Genomic DNA, 23,798 nt, shown 5'->3' with positions numbered 1-23,798 from the left:
ATGAGAAACTGATGGTTTGTTTCCACTCCACACCTCTTTCGGTGTCGTACTCTTGAGAACCTTGGTGGGAGCTCTATTGATTGGATACACAACAACTTGAACTTCTTCTGCCCAAAAGTTGTTCACTCAACTTGGCTGTAGCAAGCATGCACTAACCTATTTCCAAGACAGTCTGATTGCTCCGCTTTACAATCCGATTTCACTGAGTTTTGTAGGGAGCAATCCAGTGTTGCTGAATGCTGCAAGTCTTCAAGAACAAGAAGAGATCTCTCAGATTCATGAATCACTCGATGATAGAAGTTGCAGAAATGGGAAAAAATTGTACTCTTCCTCTGAAGAAAATATGCCCAAGTCTTCCAAGAGATGTCATCCACAAACAACTAAAAATAACAGCATCTTTGTAAAGAGGCAGGTAAGGACTGCCAAAGACTAGTATGAACAACACATGGTGCTCAAAAGCATGGTAGATGCTGGCCTGGAAAGGATCTCTATGCTGTTTCCCTGTAAGACAGCCAAAACATATATGCAACGAAGAGGAGAGAGGAGGAAGGCCCTGTAGCATCACCTGGGTACTCGATTGAGAGACTGAGTTGGCAGAGAGATGTCCGTATCTATAATGCCATAGAGAAGTAGATTCAACTGTAGAGGCACAAAGAGCAACACCAAATTAGGAAGCTGCGTCAAGGGCAAAAAGATGACTCTTTTCGAAACCTCTAGCAATAACAATACCATCTTGTCAGATAACACAAGATTTAACACCATCTTGAACCTGAAATTCTACCTGAAGTTTGTGATCTAAAAGCTGACAGACAGACAGAAGATTGCTAGTAAATCCAGGAACATGAACATTGGTGAGAGAGCAACTTCCTGTATGAAGGGAAATGGTAACAATGCCATTGCATTTTGCCACATTATTTCTGATCATGAGCAATACGAATAATATCACCAGCAGGTGTGGGATTCAATGTGTTTAGCAACTCTTTATCTCTAGTCATATGTTTACTAGTGGAAAAATCAATCAACCAAACATCTTGTGAGGATGGAGAGGTTTAAGAAACAAGAACTAGATTCTGATTAACACTAAGAGCAGGCGACCTCTTGTTGGGTACCATCATTGTCTCGCTGGTGGCATCGATGTGGATGTCCATGAGATTGTCGAGAGTGACTACGACTGGAGGAGCCTTCTTTACTTGAAGCTTCTTGAGTAAGACCATTCTACCAACACTGGTCTGTATCATGGGTTCGAGTTTTACAAATGTAGCACCATTGATCGGAAGGCTTTTGGTGATGGTAATTGCTGCAGCAGTGGTGGAAACTGAGAAGGCCCCTTGCATGCTTTCTGTCCCTGTTGTTATCAGGAAACAAGAGCTTTTTCTTCAAAGTCCTCAAGTAAAGAGTTGATGGCCTCTTTCTGTTGAAGTAGATTGACTGTTTCTTCAAAAGAGACTTGTTTCCTAATATTTGGAATAGTGAGAAAAGTACTGAACTTGGAGGGAAGAGTGGAATGAGTAGTTAATCCTCCTCCATCTCACCAAGTAAAAGTTCTGCCTGGAGAACAGACACGACATAAGAAATCTGCAATTTTTTCACCAGTTTGTACATGAAGAGTATTCAGTTTAGACTGCAGATGAAAAACTGTCACTTGATTTTTCACGTCAAAGATTGTGGAAAGGGCTTCCCAGGCTGCCTTGGATGTTTCAGCATCTTGAATATAAGGTTGAACCTTGTCAAAGATACTGAGAATGATAAGCATTAATGCTTTAGCATCAGCCTTGTCAAGTTTCTTTTGTGCATCAACATCATTTGGATGTTTAGTAGCACCAGTAACAATCTTTTGTAATTGCTTGAACTGAAGAATTATTCGCATCTTTGGTTTCCATGCGGCATAATTAGACATGATAATGCCAAACAAAAGTGAGAACAGTGCAAAAATCAAATTGTTTTAATTGGTGTGCTTTATTGAGGGAAGGCCAACATACACTTTATGGAATTAAACAAGTCCTTTTACGAATGAAGAGAAGAAATAAGGTGGGCACTGGAATCGTGTGCAGTGAGACGGGGACGCTTTGTGGGCGTTCTACCTCTTTTTCATCATCTGCATCATGACCGGCTTCAAGATGCACACTGAGCTTCCTATCTTGGCAACGAACATCAAACAAGAAGTACTGGAGGAGCCCTTTCTGGATCAACTCATTGTGATGCCCGACATTCTGGAGAACATTGAGTAAAGCAAAATAGAAGCCTGTCCTGTCAGCTATTGCCTTTTGTGCACCATGATTTCTCTCTATGCTGCAAGCATCATCTGGAGAATTGAACATTCACTTCAATCTCCTTTTATGACAGACAAACTGTTGTTGTGTTTCTGTGCAAACAGAGAATATGGGACTCCAAAGCGATACAAGCAGCACCAACAAGTAACGTAGAGACAAATGACTGCAAAATGCGTGCCAGCAATAATGTCACAAAAAGAAAACCTTTGCTTGCTCTTCAGTTCTGGAAGTAAGAGAATACAATGTTGAAGAAATGACATAACTTCTTCAATTCTGCGCGCAGATAAAATGTTCTTTCCCTGCTTAAATCACAACTTTTGCCTCTGAGGCAACCACTGCAATGTTTGCTCAAACAGAAGACACCACTTGTCTGACAGAGATATTCATGCACACAAACTTCATTCACTGCTTGTTGCTTATGCGAAGGTAAGAACAGGCACAATAGAGAGGGAGTAATATAATAATGACTTGTTATGTGGCCTCAGCACTACACACACGACTCCTTATGCGGCCTCTGGGTACAGAATTACACACTCAGGCTTCTGCATTGTCTAACATAGTTTCTTATGCGGCTTCTTCGTTCTCTATCACTGTTGTTCAATGTTTCATTGTGCTCAGATCAAGTCTTCTGACTGCCAAATGTGAACATCACGGGAGATATCATCTGAGGACATCTTCACAGGCATATATCAACCAGATTCATTATGTCTGCTCTGATACCAAATCAAGTCAGAAAGCATAGAGAAGAAAGTTTATATTGCAGTTAGAAGGGTATACAAAGCCACTGTATAAATAGAAACATATAATGGTCATGTAACTGATAACCAACCGACCATAACTGCGAACTGACCTATCAACTAATTAACAGTTTGCTAATGTATTATTCTGCTAACATTTACATTATTGACTTGATTATTTATCAGTAATGGCAAATATTCACTGCTACTTAATAGTAGATAGTTTTGTTTACACTTTAGAAAGAGTATGCATGCCATATCTGCTAATGCTTTGCAGTTCTCCTTATGCCTCTGTTGTTGCCAGGAAAGACTAAACCAAGTTCTAATGGAGAAAAAGAAAGAGTCCAGGTCAGGCATTGAAATAATGAACCTGCTACAGGTATTGCATTTCTTGTAGGATTTGTTTCCTATGTCAGAAATCACACAGTTCATAATTTTTTAGTTATGTGCTCTGACATATTAGTTGAAAACAATAGCAGGAAACTTTCAACTTTTTTTTGGTTTTTTATTTGAGCTTTTGACCTTAATTTCTTTAATTTTTAACTGTTCTTATGCAATCAGAAAGAGGGTCGCCAACGTGGGACATGGAATGGGAAGAAGGCTGACGGGGACTTCTACAAAATGATTGTAAGTCAGGATTAGATAGTTCAAAATGGATATTAGAATCAACACCTTCAAACTTCACAATATTCTCATTTGCTTTAGTTAAATGGCAGGTAGATGCTTATGAGACAAAGAAACAAGATTTGATGGCTGAAAATGCTGATTTGCGGGCTTTGTTACGGTCAATGCAGGTGATAATTTCATATGGATGTGTAATATTTTAAATTCATTAAAGTGTTTCTTGATAGTCTTCCGGTTTAGAATGTATAAGAATTTTTTAACATCAACATTGCAAATCACACTCCATGATTCCTCATTAGGATGAAGAATCCAAAGGAGATGTTAAAAAATATCCTTGAGCTCTTTCATCCTGATGATGAATCACAGAGCGTGATTCAAAATGTTGATGTTGAAAATTTCTTACACAATCTAAACTAGAAGATTATCAAGCAAAATCATAGTATGGATTGTGGAAATTTGATAGCACTAATTCACTAAAGTTCTTGATATATACATAAGACATGATAATGTTTGCAAGTGTAGCACTAATATAAAAATGAAGTTAATGACTTGTTTGCAGCTATTAATTGTAGATTTCACCCTTCTATTTCTTGTATCTATATGGAAAGGAATTTACAATCTAATGAACATTTGCTTGTCCTTGGTTTTCGCAAAAATAGGGCACCCTATTATTCTTTGCTGCAGCTGGTTAAAATGTTACTACAGGTGTGAAATGGGTAGATTATGCAAAGCTTCTCTATGAACAAACTTTGTGAGCAAACACAATAGAAAAGTGGGCTCCCCATAATTGACACTACCATCAAGCTACTCTTAGTGGAAGATATTAAACAAGACATAAAGAAGTTTGCAAATGGCAAAGGTAAAGAATTGATGGGTTAAGAGCAAATTATTTAAAATGGGGTGTTGAGAGACTGGTGCCACCCACCAAAAGAATCTTTAGCAGTGTCACACTTAGGAGCTTCCAAAATGAGTGGACAACTCTTGTTGTCATTCCTTTATACAAAAGTGGTGACAAGAATAATACTTCCATTTACTATATTATTGTTGTCAATCCTCTTCTTGAAACTCTCTTTGGGAGCAAGATGCAATGCAAAATGAATAGTTGGGTAGAGAAAGTAGGTAATAAGGAAAAATGATTGGTTGTTTTTAGGCCAAAACACTCTTGATTGCATCACTTAGACACTTCATTGAACAATTTTCGGGTACTGAAGGTGGAGAGGCGGTTGTTGCTCTGTGGATTTCAAAAGAGCTTTGGTATTGTCCCCAGGGACAAATTGTGGAGTAGTATGGAAGAACTTGGATTCCAAATGAGTACAGTGTGGTTGTCCATTATGTCATGACCCCGTTGATGGAGATATAAAACAACAATATGAAGCCTTGCCTAGTGATGATAAGTAGTCAAATCTAGTGATCAATGGAAAACTATTCACTTAAGGATAATTTAAATGAAAGACTAAGGAAGTGAAGCATATAGAAATTAAAGACAATGATCCTTATTTATGTTAACATCAATTAATTTAAGGCAGCGGTGAAGATTAATTTAGCAAGGATTTCCTTAAAAAGGGGATTTAACTGACTTTTTTTTAATGGGTGAATGCTTTTGATTGGACCTATCAACCAATGAGACCACATTCTTGAGGGACCTCATCCTCATCTATGTTAGACATTGAACACCCTTATTGCTCCCTTGATGTCCTAATCGTAACACTTCTATTCTCCTTTTCATTTTGAAACCCTTATCTCTCCCTTGCTGGCCTCCTCTCCATGCTGAAGAGGCTCCTTATCACTCTTGTTTGACTCCCTTCTCCATCCATATCTCGTTATCTCTCTATTGTGTTGAACACCCCTTATAGTCCATTGCCCCCTCATCACTCCTCATATCATCCATATCTCTCCAGAATTAGCCCATCTCCTTTGCTAATATTGACAATTGTTTGTTCTATTGTCATGGGTGGTATGGGTTCTTGTGTCATCACAATGCCTACTTGTATCTCCCATGTGCTTCCATCTTTTGCACCTAGGTCAACAACGTACACTCTGTGTTGGCATTGTAGGCTAACTATGCAACTGAACACTCCCTTCTTGGACACATGCTAGTTAGTATTTCCTCCATCAACAATATTCTTCCTTCCATGCGGTGATCTGCAAGTGATTCGATCCACAAACCATTGTATTAACACGACTTGCAATAACCATTGCATGAGGAGGTCATCCCTAAATTGTTAAAAGGAAATATATATATATATATATATATATATATATATCAAAGTAACATGAATCGGAATCGGCACGGCCGAATCGAATTGTGAATCGGCGGTGAATCGGCGATGAATCGGCAAATTTGAAAAAATCCTTTAAATGTAAAGATTTTAACAATTTAAGACTTATTTCATGCACCCTTTATTGAATATAACTTAAAAACACTATAACATCATCAAATAGAATCTAACATACATAAACATGAAACATAAAATCCATCACATACGTAACTATGTTATCATTATGTACTAAAATGTAAATTGTATGCTAGCTGAAGTAAATAAAAATCAAATGATCATAATGATTCAAATCATAGAATCAGTAAGATGAAATCATGAAGATCTATAAGACATCAAATCATAAATGTATGTATAAATCTAAGATGAAGATCCATGAAAGTTTGAAACATATGTCTATCAGTGATTCAATATCACCATCAATATCTATACAGTGTAAACAAAATATAAAAACAAGGCTCCAGCTCAAGCCTCATCATCCTCATCATCATCCTCTAGCTCTGCTGCAGCCTCAACCTCAGCCTCTGAGTATCCAGTTTGCCTATGAGAAAGGCGTGTAAGGTAGGTCCTAGAGGACCGCCGAGCCATGTCCCCTGCATGGGCAATGGGCTCACGAATAACGTCGCTAGGGCCTGCGTCTGTGCGTCTACCAATTCCTGAACGTGCTCTAGCTGCCTCCTCTGCCCTGGCCATAGCCTCAGCCTCAGCCTCTACATCCACCTGGTCAACCCAAGCGCGGTCTTCCTCAGTGAAGACTGGGTCCACGGTCTTTGTGATCCACTCTGATTCTGGATCAATCTCCTCCAGAATGATCAGAGAGGAGTCAGCACCCAAAATCTGTCTGATCCTAAGACGAAGGTTGTAATGAACAAAGACAAGATCATTCAACCTCTGCACTGTCAACCTGTTTCTCCTCTTTGAGTGGATGTGCTTGAACATGGACCAACTGCGCTCACATCTAGAAGCGTTGCTCGGCTGACTCAGAATGTGGATGGCAATTTTTTGAAGATTTGGGGTTGTGGTCGCAAACATTTGCCACCATCTATCTGAAATAAGGAAAAAACAAAAACAATTAGTCTCATTTACAAATTACAACTCTAAAATGAATGCATTATATAATCAACTTTAAGTTTAGAATCTAGATTCATGAACATTGAATATATTATTTAATTTTTACTTGGCTATAGTGTTGTTTGAGCATTTATGGCCATCCTGCCAGAGAAAAGTGGCCCCTCCTTATTGTTGAATTGGTCTAGCTCAACAATTGCAGCAGCGCTATTTTCATCGCTACTCAATCTCTGAATCATTGTGTATAAGCCAGTGAGAACCTCCGCATTCGCCTTGAACTCAGGACGGAAACGAAATGCCGGATTCAGAGAGTAAGCTGCTGCGTGGATGGGTTGATGGAATTGATTCTGCCATCTCCTATCGATGATGTCCCAAATAGGGCCAAACCTCCTGCACTCCTGTATATTGGGCTCTGATGGCCTCCTTGGCCCTATCCATGCCCTCATAAATGTAGCCCATACAGGGCTTCTCCCCATCAGCAGTTCGTAGCAAAGCTACAAGGGGCTCAGTGACCTACATATAAAGTAAAACAAAAAATTTGAGTCAAAACTTAAATATAAAATAATATAACTTAAAGTAAAAGCAAAATACTAAATGTTGAATTGCAATAAATTTACCTTAAGGATTTCTCTAGCGAGTTTCCAAAAACCATCCTCATCAAATATGCAATCCGCCACATCTAACCCTATAGTGGTCGTAGCATAGGAAGAGAAAATCCACTCCTACCCAACAAACATGCTCCTCAATCCATCCCTTGATGTCAACAAGGACTGCAAGGTGATGAAATTCGAGGCAAACCTCGTGATACCTGGGCGAGCTAACTCCTTGCATTTTGTGTACTTCCTCATTGTGCTAAGGACAAATGCATGATTATAAATGAATTTGCATATGTTTTTTGCCCTTTCCACACATGACTTGACAAACTCAAATTTGCCAATTTCCTCCAACATGAGGTCAATGCAGTGTGCCGCACAAGGGGACCAAAATATGGTGGGGTGCCTTTCCAGCAAAAGTTTACCTACAACAATTTTAAGTCAATTAAAAACTCAAATTTCAAAATTCAAATAAATTTATTTTCAAAACTTGCAAAGTTAAAGTTAACCTGCTGCAACATAATTTGCTGCATTATCCGTCCCACCTGGATCGCATTTTGTTCCCCCACCTCTGCTATAACTTTCTCAATAGCCTCACATAAATATGTGGCATTTTTCACATGTGCGGAAGCATCAATGGATTTTATGAACATGTATATCCTACAAGTAACAAACAACGAATTATTATATTAAATGGATCATTAACGAATTAGCATTCAACAAATCAAAATTTACAATGTATGTAGGAAAGTAGAATGATCAATCACCTCCACAGGATACAAGAAAATTGAGGTGTGTTCTATTCCTCCTATCGGTCCAACCATCAGTCATGATGGTGCAACCCTTTGCAACCCATTCCTTTCAGTTCTCGTCGAGGTCAACCCTCATGTCCTCTACCATCTCATCCAGGAGGTATCCGCTCAACTCAGCTTCAGTTGGGGCTTTAAACTCCAGACCATAAATAGCAACCGCATCTATCATATTCTGCCAATAAGGAGCCCTGTCACAAATAAAAGTTTAGATGTCAAAGATTCAAATTATAAAACAAGTAGATATAATTAAAGTTTTATTTCTACTTTTAATTTTAACTTTAAAGAAAACAAAGAAAAAAGAATCAATTACCTGGCTGCAATAAATGGAATGTTGCAAAAGTACCAAAATTTGCATATCTCCTTTCTGGAAGCATTGTGAATCTCCTTGTTCAAACCCATGCCCTCAAGCGTGGGTTGGGAACTAGGAGTAGTGCGGGGCACAAAGTAACTATCCATTCTGTTTTTCGGCACTCTAGGCTGCAATAGGTTGGTGTGAGACTCTGTCTCAGTATGTGATCAACTAGCACTAGCACTAGCACTAGCACTAGCACGAGCAAAAGAACTAGGATAAAAAGGAGGCCTAGAAGAACCCTCTCCAACACAACCTACGGATGCGGAAGCTGATGTAGATGCAGATGTGGATGCGGGAACATGGGAGCCAATACCCCTTAACCCTTCAATTTGCATTTTCCTATTTGCTTTGTCTTTTTCAATTTTTTCTAATGCCATTAAGCAAGTGCGTTTTGCCTCAGGAGTTTGGTGAGTGCAAACTGTAACATCGTGTCCAGGTATAGCAGCAATGTGGAATTTCAATCTATAAATACCCTCGGAAGTTATTTTTTCTTTACAAAACATGCATTTTGTTTGATATTTGGTTCTTCTAGGAAACTCTTCATTATATTTCCAACATTCATCTTTCTTAACCATTGGAATTTGCGAAAAATGAGAGCAAAGGCTGCTGCAATAAATTTTTTTATGTAAAATATCAAAGTTTGAAGCTAATAAAAATTAGAAAACAACAAACCCTAGCTTGCAACTTAGTAAAAATAAAGAACATTCAAGATTTACATGAAAATTCTTGAAAACTATAGAAATTTAACAAAAAACGCATAATACACTAAAAATTTAACAAAAAATGCATAATACACTAACATGCAAGAAAAAAATAAGCACTTACCTCTTGTAAATGAGTTGAGGAGTGTTGATATTGGCTCCTTAATGCTCCCAAAGCAATTGATGGGCTCCCCAAATGGCCTGCTGATCTCTTTGGTGCTCTTCCTTCTTGCCAGTTGGAAACCTATGGCTTTTCTTTTCTCTTCTTCTCTCTCACTTTTCCTCTCTTCTACTCATGCTTAACAAATAGAAGGCCCTTTAGGGTTATAACAAAGAGAATAGGTCAAAAACAAAGTGATTTTAAAAAAAATTTCAACTTCCCTTTTTACATGTTGCGGGCAATTCATAACCGATTTTTACAGGCGATTTTGGCGATTTTTACATGAATCGCTTGAATCGGCGATTCATGGTCCAGAAATCGGCGATAGTGATACACGATGCAAAAAAAATCGCATAGCATAAATCTGGTCGTGGAATCACCGATTTAGGCGATTCTCATTACTATGATATATATATGTATGTATGTATGTATGTATGCATGTTACAAAACAATTACAGATCTATTTTCTATTGTGTTATGAATGTGATGCATTATCATATGATTGAGATAATTGATTATATGACTTCATTTGATGAGAAGTATAAATGTATGCAAATATTCCTTTGCTTCAAAAAATATGATTAATAATAGGAATATATGATTAATGTAGATAAGGATTTTGTAAAGCTTATTGCCAATACACCATCCCATTATGGAGGGGAGATAGGGCATTTGAGGAGGGCAAGTAGCATAAAAGTCCATTTGTGTAGTGGTAAGCTTGAATGCGGCTAGGAGGTTGAATGGCAAGTGCTATTGACAAGCTCTTGGGCTTGATGGATAGGCTCAATGCACCTTGTATGATCCCCATGTGCTTCATTATATGGAGTGTTGGGAAAATTCCTAAAGGAATCTCATGTACATTAAGTGTATTGTACAGTGTTCCATGAGGATGTCTCCCTTACCTAAATGCTACTGTCCCCAAGTCTCCAAGTGCACCATCAGTTAGCCACTGATCACAGCTCAAGCCTTTACCTCTCGAGGGTGATTAGGAGACTCCCTTTACTACACTTTGACATTTTCTACTTGCATTGATATCATGCTACTCTGTTTAGCATTTTACTTCTTAACAGTCTTATACATCTTTTCATAACTAACATTTTAGGTACCAAGTCTCTAGTATGTATTATATACACCCCCCTCCTGCCACCCCTTGCTCCTATCCCCTTGCTACCCCCCATTATCCATAGATTGAGTCCCCTTTGTCCTCCCGTCTCGGATACTTGTCCCTCCATTCCGATGTTCCCTCATCCTTGACAATAGTGTAACTATGGTATTATAGTGATGATTAGAATTTTCTCTCGAACATTATGAAACATATGGTTAGTTTTCCTTGACTTAAGTTTTTGCAAGTGACTCCTATTGTAGTCTAGAATTGTTAGTTTTGTTTTAGTTAGAAAGTTGGTTTGTAGCTTTGCCATGAGGCTTTTGACCCAATTAGTTTAGCGGCAGCTTCTTAGTTTGCTTTAGTTTAGGTGTTTGCTTTGGTTAGTTTAGGGTGTTTGGTCCTTTTATGTGGGTCCACATTCCTATATAGAAATGTAAGGCCATTGATTCACATAGTAGGCCTTAGATTTATTTGTATAGGTTATCCATATTCTTTGGAGGGTTTTTAACTTTTTTGCCTCCTCCACTCTACTAAACATGAGTTAGAGAAGTGTTTAATTTGATACGAGCTCTTTGATTTCCACTCTTGAAGCTTCTCATCGTTCTATTTTTAGATTTGAATCCTTTGGTATTGATAAGAGCTCTAGGGATTGAAAGCTACCTAGGTAGACAATTGATTATGTGTTCCTCCACATTAGATGTTGAGAATAATGATGAGGTTTCACCTCTTCCATTACCTAGTCATCATTTAGAACTTAGGATATTTTTTTTTTACTACTGTCCACTTTGGGCTTGATAGAGCTTGTAGGTTGTAGGTGATTGTGTTTGGGATCCATTAGGCACTAGGAGGATATATTCATAGATTCAAGGGCTTCCTCTTGTTTTCATTACTTTTGTCTCTAATCCACAATCTTCCTAGGAGTATTTGACATTTCTAGGTGGAATACAACCATGCAGGTGGAAATTGTTTTTTGTTATGAAATGCACTTAAGGACTTTGCCTTCTTTCCAGAGTGGAGAAAGCTTATTCAATATAAGTAGATAATGGAACAAAATTTGCAATGATTGGGTTAGTAAATAAGTTTAAAGCACGTTGGCAGCAAATTTGTTTTCCCAAGTTTTTGGCACAATATTCTAAGACCTTTACTCTAGTAGCAAACATGAAATTTGTTTGACTCGCTACTATTTGTAGTACAACACTATGACGCACACTAGATAGACCATAAAGAAGAGTTATATATGAAATGACGACAAAGTTTTCTATTGTATATTTCCTTGCTATATAGAGTTAGAAAATTTGTTTATGGCTTGAAATAGGCTCTAGAGATGGTATGCCATTTGCATAGTTGGGCTTTGTTGTTGTCATTCGCATCCAAATGTCTACATTCTATAGCAAGTTGATTCTATACTTACTCTATTTTAATATGTTGATGATCTATTAAACACATGGAGTTCTTCCACCATTTTGGTAGTGAAAATTGCCTTTCGTGATAATTTTTGATGATTTGCTTGGCCTATTATATTATTTTGTTGAGATTGAGATATCGTAGTTTTATTCTGGGTAAACCATTGCACAATTTAATTATCTTTTTCTTTTCTCATAATTTAACATGATTGATCATAAGCTTGCTCAAATTCACTTTCTTTATAAAGTCAAACTTAGTTCAATACTCTTCACCTTTGGTTGATGGTACTTGGAATCAACTACTTGTTGAGAACCTAATTTATCTCACTGCTTGAGGCCTAATTTTATAGTTGCTATGTGCATGCTCTCTTTGTGTACGTAGAATCCTCATGAGTTGCATTTGAAGGTGCCCAACTATATTTTCTTGTACATTTTGGGTACTCATTGAGATGGGAGACACCATGTACGAGTATTAATACAATTTTTTTGGCTATAGAAATTTAGATTAGACATACAATTCTTAAGGGCACAACTACACTTTAGATTAAAACTTTGCATTTAGTTTAGGTCCTAGATGTTGGTTGACAAATGTATTCTTTAACTCCATCTCCCATTGAGATAAACTTTTGAGGGGTTATTAATCTCACCATTGTAGCCATTCTGTTTGAACATATCATTTGTTATATTTCGTGGCAATGAAAGTGAAATATAGATTTCGTAGAACATAGTGACCATTATGGATCAAGTAGATAGTGTTGAGAGATTGTTGGAAGATTGGTTTGATGATGATATGTTACATTCATGATTGAGTTTGTCATTGATGTCAACATAGCATGTTTGATGTTTTCTGTGGTATTTGACAAAAGAATAGCGGAAAGATCAAGTTGGGACCGACGACTAATTGAGCATGAGAACCACCCAAGGTTATGGGAGACACTTCTGAGTATTTGGCATATGCAGTTAACGTCAAAAGCAGAAAGGATAAGTCTAGAAGAAGTTATGCAAGTTTTGGTGATGTCTATTCTAAGATAGAGTTTATAGAGGCATGTTCTACAAGATTGTTATATCTCTTAATAGAGTTGATATCTTGAGAATCGAGGTTGAGGACATGGAGAAGACATGTTGAGAATGACGTGGCTAAGCTCACTTGTCATAATATTGCATGTACGAAAAGTTATTCAAGTCGCAAGGTAGAAGATTTGTGTTATCGCTAAATGTAACGTGTTCTCAATGTGCTCCTATAATAATTAATTGAGAAGGACTAATAGCCGACTGAAGGAATTGTTTTATGGATTCGATATAAAGGAAGGACGTTTTCCTTTATCATGAGAAGGATGAATGCAAATTATGAATGTTTGTTAAGCAGTAGAGAGTGCGGAATGCGAAGTTGAGCAAAACAGTGCGGAAGTGAAGGAAACTTCATTACCGAGGTTTTGCTAAGTGATCCAAGGCTTGGTATTTGGATTCGAGGTTTGTGACCTGGTCTACAAGGTCTGACAGTAATTGTTTTGGTTGATAGGACATAGGAAAGGACAGAGGAAAGAAGAAGATAACAGTAAATTACTTGTTTGAGCAGTGATCTCTTCTTGTAGTTGAAATTGCATGTTTGGGCAGTGGGCTCATCTTGCATATATTGTACCACAACTTCTAATAGGGCTGGCACAACTCCTAACAGGGATTCAAAGTCTCCTAACAGGGACTCATTGTACTAAATGTTGTAATAGACTCCTAATAGGGTCCATCCTCTAACAAGGAATATTTATATTAGTACATCATCTTGTGGGCATCATTCCCACCGAGGTTTTTCCTCTGATCAATGGTTTCCCTAGTCAACATATTTGGTATAGTTGTCTATGTGCATCTTTATATGGTTGCTGTTTACTTTGATTGAATTGTTAAGTTTGTTTAAAGAAGATAAGTGTTTTAATTATTGCATAACTGATTCACCCCCCACCTCAATTATATTGGTGGACTATTGTTTCTAACAATTGGTATTAGAGCTTTAGGTCCTTGAGGAAAAAGTTTTACAGCTTTGGGAGATCTATGGCAAACATGTTTAGGAAAGATAGTCCGAAGTTTGATGGAACAAACTATGACAGCTGGAAGGAAAAGATGAAGACACATTTGTTGTGTATGGGTCTGGGGTATTGGATCTTGACAAAATCGGAGAAGACAATCATTGAAGAAAAGGATTTGGACAGTTGCTCTGAGGTAGAAAGAGATCTTTTCATGTGTGACATGAGAGCTAGAGAAGCATTGTTGACTACACTTCCTGAAATTGAGTACAATCAGGTAAAATTACTCCCTACTTCACATTTGATTTGGAAAGCTTTGAAAAATAGTTTTGAAGGTGATGAACATTCTAAGAAGTTGAGGCTACAAAGTTGGATTTGTGCGTTTCAAGATGCTAAGATGATGGAAGATGAATATGTAAGAACATATATAGACAGGATATCAGAAATTATTGCAGGTATTAAAGCTCAAGGAGGAACCAAAGAAGATGATGAAGTTATATGGAAGATATTGAAGACTCTTACACCACCATTCAAGTCAGCAGTTTAGATGATATAGTTGTTGATATCTTGTACCAAAGATTTCACTAAGGAAACATTGCTTGGAAGACTTGAAGCAGTTGAAAATGAACTTAGGCAATCTGAAGAATTTACCAGAACAGAGACAGCTTTTAGTGCCTTGAATATTCCACCCAACCTATCAAGGAGCACAAGTGCTAGAGGAGATTTTGCTAGTAGTAGCAGGTCTGATGTAATAGTTTGCCTTGTTCTATTATTTTAATGTCTATTTCTTCTCGTAATTTTGTCAAACAATTGGCTTGCAACTAAATTTCTTATAGTTTTCAGCTTGATGTTGATTAATGGTTTCTCAAGATTGTGTTTCATATGAGATGCAAATAGGAGGCAGCATAGAACCATATGCAACTAATATCAATGACCATTCATTTATTTCTTGTTTCAGATTATCAGAAAATTACAACTACCATAACAATCATATCTTCTCATTAAACTCAACACATTATATCAACTATAGAGTTCAATGACGGTCCATACCCATTGCGGCTACAACAGTGTTAATAGTTCTGAAATTGCTACAATAACTCGTAGCTACAGTGATCCGGACTGCTACAGTAACTTGCTACTACAATACCGCGCTCCAGTGATTCAGACTACTACAGTAGCGCGCTCTAGTGATTCAAACTGCTACAGTACCACGCTCCAGTGATTCAGACTGCTACAGTACTGCGCTCTAGTGATTCAGACTGCTATAGTACTACGCTACAAGAACTTTCTGTTACAATGTTGAATCTCAAGACCATATCTTTCAATGGCGTCAAGATTGAAAGCGTAGAGGGTTTGTGTCCTCCAGGCCCGAAGAAATAATCTCCACAATTACTTCCAATTTCCAATAATATTCAACATGCCCAAATGAGAGCTATCCTCTTTCTTTTAACCCTTCCTCACTAGTTCTACGCTTCCCTCTTGCCAATGTGGGATAATACATGAGTTTTAATATTATTTTTTCCCTTTTACGAATGTCCATGTATGTAATTTAAAAGGGGGAACTTGATTTTTTTATAAAGTGACTTTATGAAACATTATATAGTCACTTTATCGTTATAACTTCAAACATTAAAATAATATACCAAATAAACTCGAAATCCCCACATATAATAGCTCATCGAAAAGAGCTTGACAAAATGCATCTCGTCCTGCCACTGAAAAATGAAGGCATTGCATCCCCTGTTGGCTTACTAAAAATAGTAAGTCCTCCCCAAAACCCAACAACGAATTCCATTTGGCCTGTAATTAGATTTGACTAGGCCAAATAACCTCAGGATCCCTTTTGAAGTCCTGGTTAGCCCTCGGGACCATGAAAAGAACGGGCTAATGACAACATATATCCAGACTGGCTAAGTGGGGGACATTACATCTGAGGAAGGTAGGAAGATTGAAGAAGCAGTAGCCCTTTTGGTAAGAAGAGAAAAAGGAGGTAAGAAAATCTTTAAGTGTTGGACTTGTAATGAATATGATCATTATGCATTTACGTGTCCTAAAAGGGAGGAAAAGTATAAGGGAAGTTATAAGTCTAAAATGGATAGAGAATGTTTGTATGCAAATGAAGATGATGATTTTGATGAACAAACATTAAGTGCTAGTGAAGATGAAATTGGGTTTGTGGCAATTAAAGAAGAAATTCCAGAAAAGGTAGCTTTGGTATCACAAGTTGAGAAGAAATCTAATTCGATAATTGACAGTGATTGTTAACATCATATGACTGATGACATGAACAAATTTGTTAACTTCAAAAGTCAGAATGGAAGAATTGTCAGAGTTGGAAACAATGCAACATGCCAAGTTAAAGGTATTGGATCTATAACTCTTGATGGTAAAACTAATACTTAGGATGTATACTTTGTTAATGGTTTAAAGTACAATCTTTTGAGTGTTGGACAACTAGTAGACAAAGGTTATCAATTGCAGTTCACAGAAAAGACATGCATGATCAGAGATAAAGATGGAAAGGTAATTGGAACAGGAATTAGATCTAGAGGTAATGTATTTCAGTTGAATCCTACTGAAATGACATGTTTGGTTGCAAAGGTAGATGACAGTTGGTTATGGCATAAGAGATTCTGTCATATAAACTTTGATAGTATTGTGAGGACTAGTAGAATGTTTGTTGTTAGAGATTTGCCAAAGATTGTAAAGGCTACTAACACAATTTGCAAGGAATGTGTTTTGGCAAAGCATAACATTTCCAGCAAGAAGTTTACTACTACAACGAAGTTGGAGATTGTACACACAGATCTCAGCGGTCCTACAAAGACTAGAGGATTCTATGGTGAAAGGTATTTTATGATTCTAGTTGATGATTTTTCTAGAATGATGTGGGTTGCATTTCTTAAAGGAAATTTTTAGGCATTTGACAAGTTTAAGATATTCAAAAATAGAGTTGAGAATGAATCCGATATGAAGATTAAATGTTTGAGGTCAGATAGAGGAGGAGAATTCACTTCAAATGAGTTTAACATTTTTTGTGAAGAAAATGGAATTAAAAGACAGCTATCAGCTCCGAGAACCCTTGAACAGAATGGCATTGCAGAGAGAAGGAACAAGTCTGTTACGAAAGCTGCAAGAGCTATGTTAGCAGAGAATGATGTATCCAAGACATTTTGGAGAGAAGCTGGGAATACAACAGTTTACACTATGAACAAAGTACAAGTCAAGAAAGACACAAACAAGACACCTTATGAATTATGGTTTGGTCAATCACCTACAGTTAAATATTTTAGAATATTTGGAAGTAAGTGTTACATAAAGAGAGATGATGACATTGGTAAGTTTGATGCTAGAAGTGGAAGGTATGTTTCTTGGTTATTCATTGAAAAGTAAAGCTTATAGATGTTATACTCAAAGAACTAAGACTATTATGGAAACTGCAAATGTGAGAATTGATGAAAATTAAAAAATTGCAAATGTGAGAATTGATGAAAATTCAGAATCCAGAAAAGAATAGTTGATTACAATTCAAATGATGATGTTATTAAGCCAAGGAATGATGAGGTATTTCTTAAGACTAACAATGATTTGTAGAATGAAGGAGAGCCAAGACATGAACAAAGCTTAGAACTTTCAGTAGAGCCAAGAGTTTAGATAAGAACTCCTACTTCAAGAAAGAACATGATAAAGAATCCCATCCGAACAAATAATCGGAAGCAAAGACAAAGCTGTGATGACAAGGAGCAGAGTGAATGAAGAACTATGCTTGATATCTCAAGTTGAGCCGAAGAATGCAGATGAAGCATGTAAAGATGACTATTGGAAGCAAGCTATGAAAGAGGAATTGGATCAGATAGTAAAGAATGAGACATGGGAATTGGTTCCTAGACCAACAAATAAGAATGTGAGAGGAACGAAATGGGTATTCAGGAACAAGATGAATGAGCAAGTTGTAAGAAACAAAGCAAGACTGGTATGTAAAGGTTACTCATAGCAAGAAGGAATAGATTATGAGGAGACTTATGTTGCAGTGGCTAGAATAGAAGCAGTAAGAGTATTCTTAGCCTATGCAATACAGAAGAAATTCAAAGTATATCAAATGGATGTCAAGTTAGCATTTTTGAATGGAGAACTTGAAGAAGAGGTATACATTGAGCAACTTGAAGGATGTCCTTTGACGTATGATAAGGACATAGTATGCAGACTAAGGAAAGCATTGTACGGATTGAAGCAAGCACCTAAACTTGGTATGCGAGGTTGGACAAGCATTTTAAAGAGCTTGGATATAGCAAAGGTATGGCAGATAGTAATCTGTATTGGAAAGAAATTGATGATGGTTTGATGATTTTAGTAATATTTGTTGATGACATTATATTTGAAGGAAATGATGAAGAAAGTAAAAAGTTTGCAGAAGAGATGAAGAAAGAATTTGAAATGAGTATGATAGGAGAAATGAAATATTTCCTAGGACTGCAAATTGTACAGAATAAAGAAGGAATCTTTATTTCTCAGACTAAGTACCTAAAATATTTACTAAAAAGGTTTGGTTTCGAAACATTCAAACCCGTTGGAACACCTATGGTAACTGGACACAAGTTATCTACAAAAGATGTGATACCTACTGTTGACCAGAAGTACAGATCTATGATAAGAGGATTGCAGTATCTAACTCACATAAGGCTGAATATAGAAAATGCAGTTGGAATTGTTTCAAGATTCCAGGCTGAGCCCAGAGAAGCACATTATGCAGTAGTGAAAAGGATATTTACATATTTGAAAGGAACTTCAGAATTTGGATTATGGTACGACAGATCTAGTGATTTTACTCTAAGTGCTTATACTGATGCAGATTTGGCAGGTAGTATGGATGACAGAAAGAGCACCAGTGGAGGAGCTTTTTTTTTTGGAGGAAGATTGGTTTCTTGGTTAAGCAAGAAGTAGGATTCTACATCTCAAAGTACAACAAAAATAGAGTATGTTGCAGCAGCAAATAATTGTAATCAAGTTATTTGGATGAAGCAGATGTTGAAGGATATAAGGATAGAAATCCATGAACCTATTGTTATACATTGTTACAACACAAGCACGATAAATATGTGAGCATAAAAGAGCAGATTGCAGATAGACTCACTAAGCCTCTTCCCAAAGAGACTTTTGAGTATTTGCGAGGTATGCTTGGGGTTATGCCCCTTCCCACATTAGAGTAGAAGATGCAAGGATGCATCAGTGCAGGGTAACAGAGCACCATTGATTGTCTGGATTGGATGTTGATGCTTCCTATATGGGGGAGTATTTGTGATGGACAGAGTCATCTAGGGCTGAGTAAGTATCAGTTGTTGCAAAGTTTGATGCAAAGATATTGGTTGCAGAAGCCTTTGACGTTGATGTCAATGGGGGAGAAGTTTGGCATGAAAAACATTATGCCAAATAGGGGAGAAGTATTGCAGGAAAACATTATGCTAAGGGGAAAAGTTTGGCAGTATGTTGAGGAAGATGTTCGATATAAGCAGAGTATGGGGAATAATAGTTTGGTATTGAGCACATTGAGGTATATCAATGGGGGAGTATGATTGATGAAGAGGATTTGAAGATGAACCGTCTTTTGTTGGTATTCTTGGAACTAGATGTTTTTCATCCATGTTGCCATCAATGCCAAAAGGGGAGATTGTTGGATGATTGGTTTGATGATGATATATTACATTCATGTTTGAGTTTGTCATTAATGTCAACGTAGCGTGTTTGATGTTTTCTGTGGTACCTGACAGAAGAACAACGGAAAGATCAAGTTGGTACGGACGACCAGTTGAGCATGATAACTACCCAAGGTTATGGGAGACACTTATGAGTATCTGGTATATGCAGTTAACGTCAGAAGCAAAAAGGAGAAGTCTAGAAGAAGTTATGCAAGTTTTGGTGATGTCTATTCTGAGATAGAGTTTACAGAGGCATGTTTTAGCAAACTTGTTATGTCTCTTAGCAGAGTTGATATCTTGAGGGTCGAGGTTGAGGACATGGAGAAGACATGTTGAGGATGACATGGCTAAGCTTGCTCGTCATAATATTGCGTGTACGGAAAGTTATTCAAGTTCCAGGATGAAAGATTTGTGTTATTGCTAAATGTAACGTGTTGTTAATGTGGTCCTATAATAATTAATTTAGAAAGACTAACAATTGGCTCAAGGAATTGTTTTATGGACTCGATATAAAGGAAGGACATTTTCCTTTATCATGAGAAGGATGAATGCGAATAATGAATGTTCGTTAAGTAGGAAAGAGTGCGGAATGCGAGGTTGAGCAGAGCAGTGCGGAAGTGAAGGAAACTTCATTATCGAGATTTGGTATTTGGATCCGAGGTTCGTGACCTGGTCTATAAGGTCAAACAGTAATTGGTCCGGTTGATAGGACAGGGGAAAGGACAGAGGAAAGAAGAAGATAAGAGTAAATTATTTGTTTGAGCAGTGAGCTCTTCTTGTAGTTGAAATTGTATGTTTGGGCAGTGGGCTCATCTTGCATACATTGTACCACAACTTTTAATAGGGTTGGCACAACTCCTAACAGGGTTGGAATCTCCTAATAGGGATTCAAAGTCTCCTAATAGGGACTCATTGTACTAAATGTTGTAATAGACTCCTAACCGGGTCCATCCTCTAACAAGGGATATTTATATTAGTACATCATCTTGTGGGCATCATACCCACTAGGGTTTTCCTTCTGATCAAGGGTTTCGCTAATCAACATATCTGGTGTAGTTGTCTATGTGCACCTTTGTATGGTTTCTGTTTGCTTTGATTGAATGACTAAGTTTGTTCAAAGAAGATCAGTGTTTTAATTATTGCATACTGATTCAAACCACCCCCACCCCCCTTAGTTATCTTGGTGGACTATTGTTTCTAATAGAGAGGGTTCACATACTTTTCATAAGGGAGCTTATTCATTGCAAGTCATCGATATCCAATAAATAGTGTCAAACTTATGAGTATATTGTCGACATTTTTTCCAAACCCTTTGTAAAAAGCAAATTTCTTGATTTATGAATTATGAGCTTTGCCAAGGTGCAAGAGTCCACTTTGTCCTTTATCTCTTCACTTTGGGGTGTGATTTTGTCTCTCTATTTTTGGGAGATTCTCTCTCTCTCCTTTGGGGGCTTCTTTTCTTTTGTAAGGATCGATTCGTACACAGAGACCTAGAGTGACCTTTTCACACCATTGTCCCATTGCAAACGGGGACCCTTGCTTGATGGTAGTAGTAGTCTTAGTGAGCTTTACTTTAGTTATAGTTTTGAGGTCTCAAGGTCAGCGAGATGATTTTGAGCAACTTTAGAAAAAGGCATACTTGCTTGAAAGTTGAGTCCTGGGAGTGGTTGAGTTAGAGGAGTGAAATCATTGGCAAAAATTCAACACTTGGGCCAAAGTTTTTAGTCTTAGAATCTGATAGGACAATAACAAGGTTATTTCAAATCCTTCATTTAGAGACAACAAAAGTGAGGATAGATGCAACTGCTTGGAGAAGAAAGTTGAAATCGATTTAAGGATGAAGTGGAAACAAGATTGCAATGTTGGAGAGAATCTAAGTATGGATAGCATGAAATTTTAAGATTTTTTTTATCAGGTTTCAGAATCAACGAAAAGAAAATCATGAGGAAAGTTGAATTTGTGAAGGATTTGGCATGAAATTGCAAGAAAAAGCAAGTATTTTAGTATGAAGGGACTTCGAGCCTTGACACGGAGTGGTGTAATTCAATCACCTCATGTTAAAGCTTGGACATGGGCAGGATGGAATTCGAGCTCCAGTTGTCCACACTTGTAGATGACAATTTCAAAAGTACCGCCCTTGAAACTTGGGGAAATTTCAACTCCATGGGCATTGGACAAAAGTTTGAAAGCGAAAATTAGGATTATCCCCAAAAATGAAGCCTGATTTGAGTATGAAAATATGAAGATTGGAGCTATGATATAGAAAAGTCCATGATCAAGCCTCAAAGGTTGGAGATAAAACCATTGCAATTTGATGAAGAAAAAGTGTTTGAAATGTAGGTGAAGGTGAAAATAAAGAAGAAAAAGTTAAAGTGAAATTCATTTTGAACAAAGAATGATATTCCATGTAAAGGGTGACTTGAGCTCTAGACATGGATGGGTTGGAATTTGACCTCATGTCCAACGTTGGACATGGAGGGGTCAAAATCCGACCTCCACATGTCCAAGGCTGGACATGAAGCGGCTAGAATCTGACCTCCTCATGTCCACGTGTGGACAAAGGTCCTAAGAGTTTTGCCAAACTTTAGAGTACAATTCAAGCTTTAAGCTAAACTACCCCCAAAATGCATTACTTGAAATAGTTTAAAATATGGCCAATAATGAAAATTTTAAAGATTAAATCCAACTATTCTATTTCAAATTTGAAGTTGAAAATGCAAATTTAGAACAAATCGCATATTTCTTTCACAAACTTAATGCAGTTATTTGTTTGTTTTGCAAGGTAACTATGGAGGAATAAGATGTTTGGAGAGGAAAAAGATAATGGCAAGATCAAGCTCAAGGCTTCAAGCAAAAATCTACATATGCCAGACCATGTTGAAAATCAAAATAATGATGTAAACCCAAGACAACAAGATCAAGATGGAATTCAAGGAGCAAAGGAGCTGAAGTAGAATCTTAACAAGTCTACAAGTGGAGAAAATCATTAGTAAATTGAACTTCCTTAGGGAATCCAAGTTTAGTTTGAAAGATCCAACTTCATAATGCATATCTCTGCAAAGATTTGAAGCTAAGGAATCAAAATTTCAATTGCATTTATGTTAAAAGTAATGTCAATGAGAAGGTTTCAAAATGAAACAAGATGGGGAAGAATTATGAAGATGAAGCAATTTGGCAATATGAGCCATCAATATCTTATCCAAGGCTAGAAAATGATAAATATCTAGAGGAATTGGTGAAGTGTACAAGATATGCATGTCGATGTGGCATGCACTTCTTTTCAAGCAATCAGAAAATTCTTATCCCATGTGTCGAAGATCAACCAATCCAATCATTCCAAGTGTATGCTTGGAGTCCACCTAATGTTTCTACATAACCTATTTTCTCATTGGTCCATAAAAGATAGGTAATTTTTGTATTGGCCCACAAAATGATTCTTTTATACAATCTGTTAGCATTTAATGGTTGTAGTAGGTATGTAAATTATGGCTTTGTTGTCTAAATATTTGCCACTGTTTCCAAATTAATTCTGACTATTCATTGTATAAGACCTCCCTATAAAAGGCAAGTCTTTGCCACTTGTAAAGAGAGGAGATTTGGAGAGATTATTGCAATAATATTGCCAAAGTAATTTCAAATTCATTGTTGGTTTTCATGGTGGATTACTTGGGGTTGTCTTGGATATTGCATGGTTTCTGCATTTCTTTATTTAGAGTTGGATTTCATTTATCTTGAATAAAAGTAGAAGTAGATGAATGGAAGGTATTGTTGTTTATTGTGTCATTGTTAGGTTAGTCTAGGTCTTATTGCAAGTGTTTAACTTCGATTGGAAATGTTCCTTTGGATTGTGTTGTCATTCAGTATTTGAATGGATATTGACAATATGGAAAGCATCCACAAATCCTTAGAAGCAAGCACCCTCCATTGTGTAGTTGATTTGGTGAAGCAAGGATTGGTTAGAGTTTCACCTCATCATCAATAATCTCTTG

General features: G+C 37.2%; 1 protein-coding gene across 1 annotated transcript in view; it reads left to right on the top strand.

The window, feature by feature from the left end:
- LOC149538002 (uncharacterized) overlaps positions 1–23,798 on the top strand; it is a 162,535-nt gene that overhangs the window by 73,450 nt on the left and 65,287 nt on the right. Inside the window, exons 8-10 of the mRNA XM_089799394.1 lie at positions 3,312–3,386; positions 3,569–3,634; positions 3,724–3,801. Of these exons, the coding sequence (XP_089655520.1) occupies positions 3,312–3,386; positions 3,569–3,634; positions 3,724–3,801 (219 nt within the window). The remainder of the gene's footprint in view (positions 1–3,311; positions 3,387–3,568; positions 3,635–3,723; positions 3,802–23,798) is intronic.

Source organism: Cupressus sempervirens, chromosome 9 (genome assembly GCF_028749045.1).
Source record: "Cupressus sempervirens isolate cs-2001-9-10 chromosome 9, ASM2874904v1, whole genome shotgun sequence".
NCBI classification, from domain to species: Eukaryota; Viridiplantae; Streptophyta; class Pinopsida; order Cupressales; family Cupressaceae; genus Cupressus; species Cupressus sempervirens.
Note: the sequence above shows the minus strand (reverse complement) of the source record. Positions and strands in the feature narration are given on the sequence as shown.